This window comes from Papaver somniferum, chromosome 1, assembly GCF_003573695.1.
Source record: "Papaver somniferum cultivar HN1 chromosome 1, ASM357369v1, whole genome shotgun sequence".
Taxonomy (NCBI): domain Eukaryota; kingdom Viridiplantae; phylum Streptophyta; class Magnoliopsida; order Ranunculales; family Papaveraceae; genus Papaver; species Papaver somniferum.
The window spans coordinates 113,483,954-113,495,472 of record NC_039358.1 but is presented as its reverse complement, the minus strand read 5'-3'; the positions used below and the strand labels follow the sequence as shown (position 1 = coordinate 113,495,472).

Below are 11,519 nucleotides of genomic sequence, written 5' to 3'. Positions count from 1 at the left end.
ATTAATTTAACGAGTATTAATTTAAAGAGTTTCTACTGTACTAAACCTCGAATTCTAAGTTATGGGCCTAAAAATATCAAAATGTGAAAGAATGGAGTTGATAATGAAAAATTCATTTTCCGGGGTTTCTATATGTTGAACCCATGTAGTAGGGGTTATAGTAATTTTCACAAACAATATAAAAAATGAAGGATGGAAAGCATGCCACGTTGCTACACGTGCCAGTGGCAAGCAAATGGTCATTTTATTGGTAAGTAAATTGGGTTGGTATCTCCCTCCGCCAGTGAGTCGTGACCGACGAGGACATTCGTTGGCGACGATGATGAAATAAACAAAGAGATGTTGGGGCTACGAACCAAAAGGAAAGCGATGTCATGTCTTCTCTCTAGAATCTTCGTTAGCAGCAACAGTTCTCATCATCAAATCTCAACTCCAGTTTTTCCCTCCAAATCTCTCTCATCAATTAGAAACCCTATCTCATTTACCGCGGTAATCTCTTAACATAATCTAATAATTCTTCTCTATCGTGTTTCCACAGTATACTTCAACTAAATTTGATTCATATTTTAGGGTGTTTTAAGTTCGTATTCGAAGGCTCGCGGAATCTGTTCAAGGGTTGGTAATTCGATGGGTGATAAAGATAATGTAATCTCAACTATTGAGACTTTACAAAACCCTGAACCTGTTACTTATCTCTCTCAGAGAGATGCAGCTGAAATCGATGAAGTTCTTATGGGTCCTCTTGGGTTTAGTGTTGATCAGTTGATGGTTAGTAAGTTAAAGATTTGTGTTATTTACTTATAAAGTATTATTGTTTGCTTACTAGTTCTGTTTCATTTTTGGCTGATTTTTGTTGTAATTTTGTTTTATTTGAAGGAATTGGCAGGTTTGAGTGTTGCCACGTCAATTGCCGAGGTAATTTGTTTCTTTTCGCATTCTTTTCCTTAAAGAATTTACGAAGTTTTGAAGGATTTGATCATTTTTGAGATCATTAGTGTATGTCTTTTAAAAGCTTAACAGTTGACACCTAAGTGGGTGCCTGAATTTTGATTGCAATTTGCAAGGACTAATGCTTACAGATTGGCTTGTATCTTTTCATTTAGCATCACAGCTCTGTGGATACCTATAGAACACGTTTTCAAACTTTCCAGCTAAATGCAACCTTAAATTGGAGTTTTACTTATTGCTAAAGGGTTTAGGTTTAATCTTACTCGGTTACGTATGCTAGCACCATGACTCTTAGAAGTCTGATTATCATTCCAGGTTTATGGGTCTTTCCAGATGCTTTATTATACTGCACGATAGGTTGCTTTTCGTTTTTTTTTTTCTTTTCCAGTCTGTAACATTTTGTTGGTCTATCAGGTGTACAAACCAAGTGAGTACAAACGCGTTCTTGCTATTTGTGGTCCAGGAAACAATGGCGGTGATGGCCTTGTGGCTGCTCGTCATCTTCATCACTTTGGTTATGCGCCATTTATTTGTTATCCTAAGCGTACTCCAAAGGCTCTCTATAGTGGTTTGGTTACTCAGGTATTGTAAAAATATTATTTTGTTCAACCTTATTCTTTTGTGTTGTCTCCAGTAAATGCTTATCAGAAGCTGTAATACTGTAGCTGGAATCGCTCGCAGTCCCTTTTCTGTCAGTTGAAGATCTGCCTGTGGACTTGTCAAATGATTTTGATATCATCATAGACGCAATGTTTGGATTCTCCTTTCATGGTAAATGTTCCTTCTCCTCATATGAGTGTATATAGTTTTTTGGCCTGCACACGATTGCATCTGGAGTGGAAGCACACCTACCTCCATATATTTACGGAGAAGCAACTGATAATTGTGTTATACCACTGTTTGGATCAACAATCTCAATCCTGTTAAATTAATCAATTTTACCTGGTCAAGTTCTTTTTCTTTTTTCAAGAGGCGCATGTATTAGGTTGTAAAACCACACTGCTTATCTCTAGATTAGTTACAGATGTGTATGGAGCGTCCAAAATCCAAATATGCTATATCGTAGAGGCTTCTTTTATAGGTATTAAATAAAATGAAGCTATTGCAGGTGCACCAAGACCGCCCTTTGATGACCTCATCCATAAGCTGGTATGTTTGCACAGTCGTGATCAAACTCGTCAGAGATCACCCGTCATTGTATCTGTAGATATCCCCTCTGGTTGGCATGTTGAAGAAGGGGACACTGGTGGTGAAGGGATTAAGCCTGACATGCTGGTCTGCCTCTGATGATAATTATATGTGCTTCTACTTTCTAGTCAACCGTTTTTGTAGTTTCTAATACAATTCCCCAATGGAAGTTACTGTAGGTTTCACTGACTGCTCCAAAGCTGTGCGCCAAGAAATTTTCTGGTTCCCATCACTTCTTGGGCGGTAGATTTGTTCCGCCTACTATTGCAGAGAAATATCAACTCCAGCTTCCACCTTATATCGGCACTTCCATGTGTGTTCGGATTGGAAAGCCTCCGAAAGTTGATATATCTGCTCTAAGAGAAAACTATGTTTCGCCAGCATTTCTCGAGGATCAACTGGAGGCCGACCCGATAGATCAAGTATTAAGCAGTCCTCCTTATTATGGTTGATTGGCTGATCAATTTTCTTCTGTTTAAGCTTTCTTTCTAATAACCTGTGAACATCATTTGCCTTACAGCAACATGCTGCTTGATGATTCTATGATTAACTTGTTTAACTAAACTGCGGAAGTTTTAATTTGTATCCTTCACTACTCTCTCTCAAGTGTATCTTAAGGTTTCTGTAATCATGTTGCAGTTTCGCAAATGGTTTGATGATGCGCTGGTCGCTGGTTTGCATGAACCGAATGCAATGGCCTTGTCGACTTCAAACAAGAATGGAAAACCGTACAGCTCCTCTTTTTTGCTTACTGCTTTATTTTTTATATATTTGATTCTGTTGGTGGTAAACTGTTTGAACCTCTTCTTTTGTTGATGCAAACTGTACATCTGTGGATTTACCAAATCCATTCGTCCTGTTACTTCTGCAGGTCATCACGGATGGTCTTGTTAAAAGGAGTTGATATGGAAGGCTTTGTTTGGTTAATACTACTTTCATCATTATAATATCTCAGCTCTGCTAGGTGAAAAATCTATTGTATTTCATTGTGTGCCCAAAACTTGGGGGATGACGTGAATTCTTGCATGGCTTCTGATTTCAGGTACACCAATTATGAAAGTCAGAAGGGGAATGACTTATCAGACAATCCTCGTGCATCTCTTCTTTTCTATTGGGATGGTCTTAATCGCCAGGTTAATCATGGCACTCGTAATATACTGATCATTTTGTAGCAGAGTTTTTTGAGATACCCTCTTTTTTGATGGGTAACCTGTACTTGAAATTGAACCCATGGCCCTCGTTGATTAGAACAAAAATAGAACATATATAGAATCAAAACGGTGTTCTTCTTGTTACTCTGAAGGTGATCTGCTAGAGATTTTTTGCATCACGCATCCAGCAAGCTTTGGTATTTTTAGGCTGGAAGACCTTGCTTGTGTGTATAACTCGTGTTATATGCCTTCAGAAACATGGCTAACCTGTAGGGTCTATAATCTCTGGAATGTAAATACAATGCGAACATGATCACAAGTTTGATCATTTTCTCAGACCATTTCTGTGAAGTGTCCGTGGATGTTAAACGTTTTACAAAATGATTTGCAGGTAAGAGTGGAAGGACCTGTGCAGAAAGTTCCTGAGGAGGAGTCAGAGAATTACTTCCACAGCCGTCCACGTGGAAGCCAGATTGGGGCAATAGTCAGCAAGCAGGTGAGTTGGTTTCTTATTAGTGTATTTCTGTTAGATCTAAAGTAAAATGTTGCTCAATTGAAGTTCTATGTTTTTTTTTCACAGAGTAGTATAGTACCTGGGAGGGAAGTACTTTACCAAGAATATGAGGACTTGGAAAATAGATTTTCTGATGGGTCAGTTCAATAAGCGTATTATAACTCCCAACTTAATCTATATTCAATATGCTTGCAACATATTTCTTTCTAATCTACTTCATTGCTATTTGCTGTTATATATTCTACAATATTCAATGAATCTCACTATTTAATATGTACTTTGTGGATGTACAGAACCATCATTCCTAAACCAAAGCATTGGGGAGGATATAGATTAAAACCAGAGCTTGTTGAGTTTTGGCAGGGACAACCATCACGATTGCATGATAGGTGGGCCTATCTCACCTCTTTCAGTTCTTTTACTTACTAACTAGATTTTTATTTGAACTGCAATAGAATGTTATTCATAATCTCATTATTTCTTTTGCTCTCAACAGGTTGCAGTATTCTCTTCGAGAAATTGATGGAAAATGGGCATGGAAAGTTGACCGCTTGGCACCATGACTAGTATCTTGTTTATGAAATAAAATAAAAAGCAACTCTCCTGCACACTACAATATAAATTTGTAATCAGATGTGCAAACTTTATATTCATGTGCTGAATGAGCTAGTATATTACTGCATACAATGAAGAAACCATAGAGTTGGCCTGAAATCAGATGAGCTTCTCAATTTTGTGAACGTCTTCAGCAGTTGATTATATTCTAGGTCATGATGTCCTAGCACGACTCTGCAGTAAAGTTCTGACTGAGTAGTACTGTGTGGGTTGTGGATAAGGTTGCCTTGGTGGAACTGAGGTGGTCCTACAGTGAAATAAACATCAATACAAGTGGGATTGGGGTTTGAAAGTAATCTCGACCAGATGAAGTTTGTGAGCCTTCCCTGATCTTAGCTTTTTTGAAAGGTTGATTTTGAAGAGAATGACTAAACCAGACTAGATCACTTTGTATGTGAGGGGGACTCGACCACTTTTTAGAGCTCAAAAGTGAATTTTCTGAATCTTGTACATCAAAGTTCCTTGAAATTACAATGCATATCATGGAAAAGGCTGAAAGAGTGAGCTGTAATACTTCCCTTTCTTCTAATAAAGAGATGGGAATGATAGAAAATTTCCACTCTATTTGTGTCCATAGACTCCATACTCCATACTAGCACAATCATAGAACTGTGCAGTTGGTGATTTCTAGCTGTTGGAGGTTCCATATGTCTAGCACCTACAGCTTGGCCGATAGAGGGAAATTCTCCTAGATTAACTTTAATCAACACCAAGGAATGATTGATTTTCTGGATGAACTTTGTTGTGCGTACTCAATGGTGGCAAATGCTTCTTAAATTAGTGGGACTTAAGATGTCTGTCGTTTTGGTTATATTCGATGGCCCTAAACATCCACTAGTCATATTTAGCTTAAGGGTCCTCTTCTCTTAACTTGTATACCCGTATACATGTTAAGGTGCATTAAATTAACATCTTTTTCATTGGAAACAAGATTTGTTTGTTTTATTGCAATGAAAACAACAATTCTTTGCATTGGGAGCATGATTTGTTGTTTTTAGTGCAAGAATTACCAATTTCTAGTAGAATAAGACAAAACAACACAATTTTCAATACCATTAAACAATTATTTATTAAACCTTAACATGTATACGGGTATACAAGTTAACAAAACCCTTAGCTTAATGATCATTTCAGAACGCTATTTTTGAATCCTGGATTTCTTATGATCTCAAAAGGCAGTGGCAAAATCAAGTTAAAAGAAAAGAGTGCTACAAGAATACACGATACAAAGTTCAACTTTTCGACCAAGTAATGGGTACTTCGTTCCTTCACACTGTACATGCTACAAAACTGTAACCTCCTTCCAACATAAAACAAGTTAATCAGATTTTTGATATTCCAACTGGTCTAAACTTGGCAATGACTAATGCTGTTACTGTAAAACATTGGAAGTCATTTCTCTAACTTCAAATGCGATCTCTGTCATTAGCTCCTGCCCAATAGTAACTTACATTGTCGGTGCTGCTCTTTTCCACAGCTTCTTCTCCTCCTCAATTTGGCTTATACAGAATTTTTAAGGCTACAAGATTGTCACGAACCTTGGTACATCTTTCCTCTGCCCTTCTAGGGATCGATACAAGTACAACTTCTCAACATTGCCTAGCTCATCTCTCTCCTCGTCCAGGACCCCCCTGATCACTTCGACCACAAGCTGTGGCATTCTCAATGCAACCTCTTTGCAGCCTTCCAAAGATAGATTACATGAAGACATCCAAAGGAATCTCATATTGTAATAATGGTGAAGGCCAGCCAACAAAGCTGCATCACCAAATGGGCTGTCTCTGATCTCTAGCTTCTGCAACTTGGGGCACCCCTCGAGTACAAATTTCAAGCCCGTGTCGCTGTTCCCAGCAAAAGCAACAGAAAGGGTTCGAACCAATTTTCCATACTCGCCAATCTGACGAAATGCATCATCTGTAAGCAAACCAGATACAGCTAGCCTTGTCAACTTCTTACAGTTTTTGACAATCGCTCCAAATCCTTCGTCCATTGGTTGGCCGGTCAGATGATCAGGTCTGTGGCGCCCCATTATACATAAGCGAAATACCACAAGTTCAGGACAATTTTTTGACATGGCAACAACAGCTGCATTCGTCATCTGTTGGCAAAAATATAGAATCGATCTCAGTTTCCTACAACCCTCAGATATTGCAAGCAGACCCACTTCCGAGACGGGAGTCTCAACATCTTCTTGGGCAAGCATAGGGAAGACCCGAAGTTCACGGAGATCGTTACACGTCTCTGCAACAGCTTGAAGTCCTTCATCACATACTGAGTCCAGTACCTGCACAGAGAATAGTAGCAAATCACAAACTCATAGAGAAGTTCTCGAAACCATAACCACATGGACTTGAAGCTTATGGCCACATATTCGCCAAAAGACTAAACATGGAACAAAAGCACGTACCCAGAGAGTCTGAAGCTTATGGCAGTAACAGATAACTGACTTTAGTTGCTCCGTATCTATATTGGCATAGCTAAAATTAAGTGAAGTCAAATTTGCACACACAGGATATATTGCAGGCAGATATTCTGGTACAATATCCCTGAATCCTGAGAGACAAATTAAGGATTTAGAGGACGCAAAAGCGGATAACAGCTCCTGCCCCCCATCTCCTTGTATAACAATGTCCGAATTACTGAACGACCCTGTTCCGAGATGCGTAAGATGTGGAGCACGAATCATCAAGCGCTGGAGCTGTCGAATAGAGATGTGCCGATTCAACATAAGCTTTCTCAATGAGGGCGACCGAACCGCCAACTGTTCTAAAGCTTCAAAATTCACAAAGCAGTCTACACAGTCAAAAATTAGAGATTCTAGGCATGTAGAACCAGTTTCCGGAAAACAAGACACCCAATCGACTCCATCATCCATAACCTCTGATTCAATTAGTTCAAGTACTCGAAGTTGTCTGAGAAACACAATCAATCTCAGTGTCAGTTCACACTCATCCAAAACTAGTCATATTAACACCACAATCTAATGGTTAAAGCTCTAGTATCTATTTCTCCAGGACATGGCATAAAACAAATCTACTATCATTAAGTATAGGAAGAAAAAAAAACAGTAAAATTAAGGGAAAATGAGTATACCTGCAATTGGTGGCTATAACTGAGAGGCCACTAGTCCCAAACCCCTCACAACAAACAAGAACAAGTTCTTGAAACCCAACAAAAGATTTTGCAATCAGAGCCAAATCTTCATCAGTAATTGATATCCTCTTAAGACATATCTTCTCTAACAACGGATACACAGATGAAAATGAAGAAACCCATGGAGTAAAATGAGCACCCCAATTAGTAGGAAACAAATTAAAATCAGCAAATCTGGGCTTACCTTTTAAGACCAAAGATTTAATTTTTCCAAATCTATTAATAACCCTAAGTGGAGAAACAACATAACAATTCCCAATAAAGAGATCTGCTCTAGATAAAGAATCAGCTTTATACCAAGATTTGCAGACTAAAGAAACTGAATTTCTATCAGTACGAGCTGTTATGAATTGAAGTATGTTCTCTAAAACTATTTCTAGTACTTGATCAGGAGATGGTGATACATAATTAGTTGAGAGCTCTGTAAGAGCTTCTGTTGTTTCTGTAACAAGATCATCATCAGCATCATCATTCATTGGAGTTTGATAATTATTATTACTGAAGATGGAAACTATTTCAGTTGTATTCCCACCCATTTGTGTTCTCTATTTTTGTTGTTGGATGGATCAAAAATCTGTCTACTCAACTACCAACCACACTAATGCTTATAAACAGTTACTAGGAGAAGAAATGGGTGAGATTGGGCAGGCAGGGAGGCAGATGCAAAACAAATACTAAGAGACTATGATGGGATTTGACAAAGAGACGCCTAAAGTGTGCACCGTATGAATAACCAATACGTACAGTACATACACCGCCGCAAACAAGTCTTCACAAGGACATTCGAAACTCCAAGGCCTTCTGTATTGCGGTTGTAAACCCCATAAACCTTAAGATGGTTGTTATTTGGGGTTAATCTCCATGCTGTAAATGATTTTTAGAAGCCAAAACTCACTAAGAAGTACGTAGCTCATCCATTTGTTTCCTCATACTACAAGATAAGGACTAACCAAATCCAAAGTGGCTTTTGAGTCCTCATCATTCCACCAAAGCAATAAAAACCACATGGATCCCTGACGGATCCAGTAAGTACAGTATAGTTGAGTCAACAAATTCATCTACTTTTGTACTAATATTTTTCGCCAATTTTGCAGTAGGGTGCATGTGGTGGGTGTTACCGAGGTAGGTCAGCTAAATAATTATAATTATCGGTATCATAGTGCATCCATAAATATTACTCCAACCACCGGCTTAAGGCTAAGTATTATGGGGTGCTAATCTAACAGCTAGATTGGCACCCCACGTCAACTAGGACAACCACCTAAGTCTTATGGGAGTGTTAATCTAGCAGCTAGATTAGCAGTCGCACGTCATCTGGGACCACGGCCCAGCGCTAAACTGTTCATCGCTAAATCTCAGCCGTCAGATCAAAAATAAATCTCCCAGCGCTGAACCCTTCCACGAAAAGGTGGTTTTTCCAGCGCTGAATGATTCAGCGTAACTATCTAGCTGCTAGTTCACATGCTAGCAACTGGTAGGAGAGAGAACTAGTGTTAACAAATAGGCAACACTTTTTCTTTGAATTGCAACACATTTATGCTAATCTAGCAGCTCAATCTAGCCCATAAGACTTAGTCTAAGATCGGCGGCGTGCTAGTGTTATCCTTTCTTGCTGAGCCGCTTAGTGTTCGTTGGTGTGACAAGTATATAATCATATTTTAGTTTTTAAAACTATTTCCTCATTATAATCTACTAGAATTAGCTTCGGACTAGATTAATTAGATTAGGTAATAGAATTTTAGGACCAAGTTACCCGTGAAGATCGAAGGTTGATATCACACGGAGATATCATTTGAATAACTTCATCATAGGTTAGGCAACAAAACTGATTTTACTTTCGGACTCTTTTCCCTTCTATCTATCGTAACAAAATTAAAACCTTTAGTAACGAGTGACTTGAAAGAAGGAACTCGTCATGGGCTAGCAGACATTGGCTCATCAATCTGGTAAAGTTTCGAATTTAAACTCTTGTTTGTTAGAATTCGATGCTACAAACTACTGAGAAAAGTTCCTAAGGGTTGAAAAACATTGAGTTCGCGAAGCCAATCCAAGAGATTTTTCTCATTTTTCCATGTACCTCTTGTCTACATGTTGGTGTATAATGGGTGCCCTTATCCTTTCTGTTAGGGTGCAGTATCGATTTTTATAAGTGTTAAATGTTAGTTTGGTTGGCTGTTATTTCGGGGTTAGGAACAATTAGATTTGTTATAGTTGTCGATTAGTGAGACGACCAGTAATCCTATTAGGGTTTAGGTATAAATGTGCAAGAGAGAAGAGTGTTTTGCAATCAATTATCAAATATCTTCACTAACAACAATAGTCATATTCAATCATAGTTTAAATTTCTTCTGATTTACCAAAATACGACTGTGGATTGTACTAAGATCAGTACAATTGGCATCAGAGCCGTTCTTTCATAATCATGGGAGGATCAAGTGCTCCAACTTGCAAAGATTTATCTGAGAAATTTGAACAACAATAGTCACAGATCAATTCACTTCAGTCACAATTTAGTAACCTAAACAGCAAGGTTGATAACCTTACTCAGCAAATAGTGACTAAAGATGAGTTACAATCTCAGCTACGTTCTCATTTTGAATTATTTCTGGACAAAAGAAACGATAATCATAAAGGACACGGTAAAATTCCTGAATTTGGTCACAGAATTGCTTAAAGTAGGTCTCATCAAAATGAATCAGGAGGGTCTATTTTCAATCCTCCTAGTGGTACTTGAGATCTTAATCAACATATACCCAAGTCTGATTTTCCTAGGTTTGATGGGGCATCCCAGAGGTTGGACTCAGAAATGTGATCGTTATTTTATTCTCCACAACATCAGAGATGAGGCTCAGAAAGTTACGATAGCTGTTATGCATCATGATCGTAAGGCTGATAAGTGGCTTCTTTACCTTCAACTGTTCGATCTTTTTAAATTAGCTGAAAAATCATGTGTTATATTTGAAAATCCTGCTAATGAGAATATTGTAGGAATTTTAATAAGTTGTCTCAAATAACCACCGTTGATGAATATTTTGAAGAGTTTGAGAATTATAAAGCTTTATTACTAAGTGCACTACCTAGTTTACCTGAGATTTATTTCGTGATGAGCTTTATTGGAGGATCGAATGAATAAAGGCACCCCGTCTTCATGTTTCACCCCACCAGTCTTATGCAAGCCTTTTCCCTTGCCAAAATGCAGGAACAAACACTCATTGTACAACCAAAATCTATAAAATCCATTCAAAAAGAATTATCTAACAATAGGTCATTCACTCAGCCACTTGTTTCACCTAAATCCATCCCTCAAAAACCTCTAGTAATCTCATCTACAAAATCACCTTCCTCTTTTCCAATTAAGAGACTTACACCTAAGCAAATGAATATAAGGAAAGACAAGGGTTTTGTTACAATCATGATGACGTTTATCACTATGTATATATCTGTAAGAAGCAGCAGCTATTCCTATTGGTGGGAGAAGAGACCTCTGAGGAGGAACCTCAAGTGTTGTAACATCTGAGGAGGACAATACTTCACCAGTTGAGTCTGACATGGAGATTTCTTTTCATACATTATTTGGGAACACAAGTGGAGATACAATTATAATTCCTGGATGCATTAAGAGGCATGTTATTACAATTCTCATTGATATAGGAAGTACTCACAGTTTCATAGATAGTTCTCTGGATAAATGGTTGAAGTGTAATATAATGTTTACACATCAATTGTTAGTTACAGTTGTTAATACCCAAAAATCGCTCATAGGTAGAACAATGTACTGTCAAAGTACTTTCTTTAGGTTCGAAAGTCAAAATCGTACAAAACGATCCTAAACCAAGAAGTTGGCCGTTCACGTTTTGTTTCGGTTACAAAGAGAGGAAATGGGTTGATTTTAGGGGAGGGAAAGCAAAGAAAGTTGAGGAAATCAGAGGTGATTGAACTGGGTGTGAGGT

The 11,519-nt window shown here is 38.2% G+C and overlaps 2 protein-coding genes across 2 annotated transcripts; one reads left to right on the top strand and one right to left on the bottom strand.

Annotated features, from left to right (window-relative positions):
* The first annotated feature begins 289 nt into the window (after positions 1–289).
* Positions 290–4,906, top strand: LOC113297021 (pyridoxine/pyridoxamine 5'-phosphate oxidase 1, chloroplastic-like). The gene is made up of 14 exons (XM_026545407.1): positions 290–489; positions 571–768; positions 877–915; positions 1,363–1,530; positions 1,614–1,719; positions 2,057–2,223; positions 2,316–2,558; positions 2,776–2,864; positions 3,008–3,058; positions 3,179–3,269; positions 3,679–3,783; positions 3,868–3,938; positions 4,095–4,190; positions 4,298–4,906. Exons 1-14 carry the CDS (start codon positions 340–342, stop codon positions 4,362–4,364), a joined length of 1,641 nt encoding a protein of 546 aa, XP_026401192.1. The 5' UTR covers positions 290–339; the 3' UTR covers positions 4,365–4,906.
* A 702-nt stretch (positions 4,907–5,608) lies between these two features.
* On the bottom strand, positions 5,609–8,468 carry LOC113297013 (transport inhibitor response 1-like protein). The gene is made up of 3 exons (XM_026545397.1): positions 7,510–8,468; positions 6,824–7,328; positions 5,609–6,700 (listed from the first exon to the last, which is right to left on the bottom strand). The coding sequence occupies exons 1-3, from the start codon at positions 8,103–8,105 to the stop codon at positions 5,936–5,938; spliced, it is 1,866 nt and encodes a 621-aa protein (XP_026401182.1). The 5' UTR covers positions 8,106–8,468; the 3' UTR covers positions 5,609–5,935.
* Between the last annotated feature and the right edge of the window lie 3,051 nt (positions 8,469–11,519).

Bases quoted from the DNA above. Each gene is read 5' to 3' on its own strand.
- LOC113297021 (XM_026545407.1), top strand. From the start codon at position 340: ATGTTGGGGCTACGAACCAAAAGGAAAGCGATGTCATGTCTTCTCTCT. The intron at 1,531-1,613 runs GTATTGTAAAAA...GTAATACTGTAG, and splicing joins ATAGTGGTTTGGTTACTCAG to CTGGAATCGCTCGCAGTCCC. The intron at 3,784-3,867 runs GTGAGTTGGTTT...TTTTTTTCACAG, and splicing joins GGGCAATAGTCAGCAAGCAG to AGTAGTATAGTACCTGGGAG.
- LOC113297013 (XM_026545397.1), bottom strand. From the start codon at position 8,105: ATGGGTGGGAATACAACTGAAATAGTTTCCATCTTCAGTAATAATAAT. The intron at 7,329-7,509 runs GTATACTCATTT...TGTGTTTCTCAG, and splicing joins GTTATAGCCACCAATTGCAG to ACAACTTCGAGTACTTGAAC. The intron at 6,701-6,823 runs GTACGTGCTTTT...TTCTCTGTGCAG, and splicing joins ATAAGCTTCAGACTCTCTGG to GTACTGGACTCAGTATGTGA.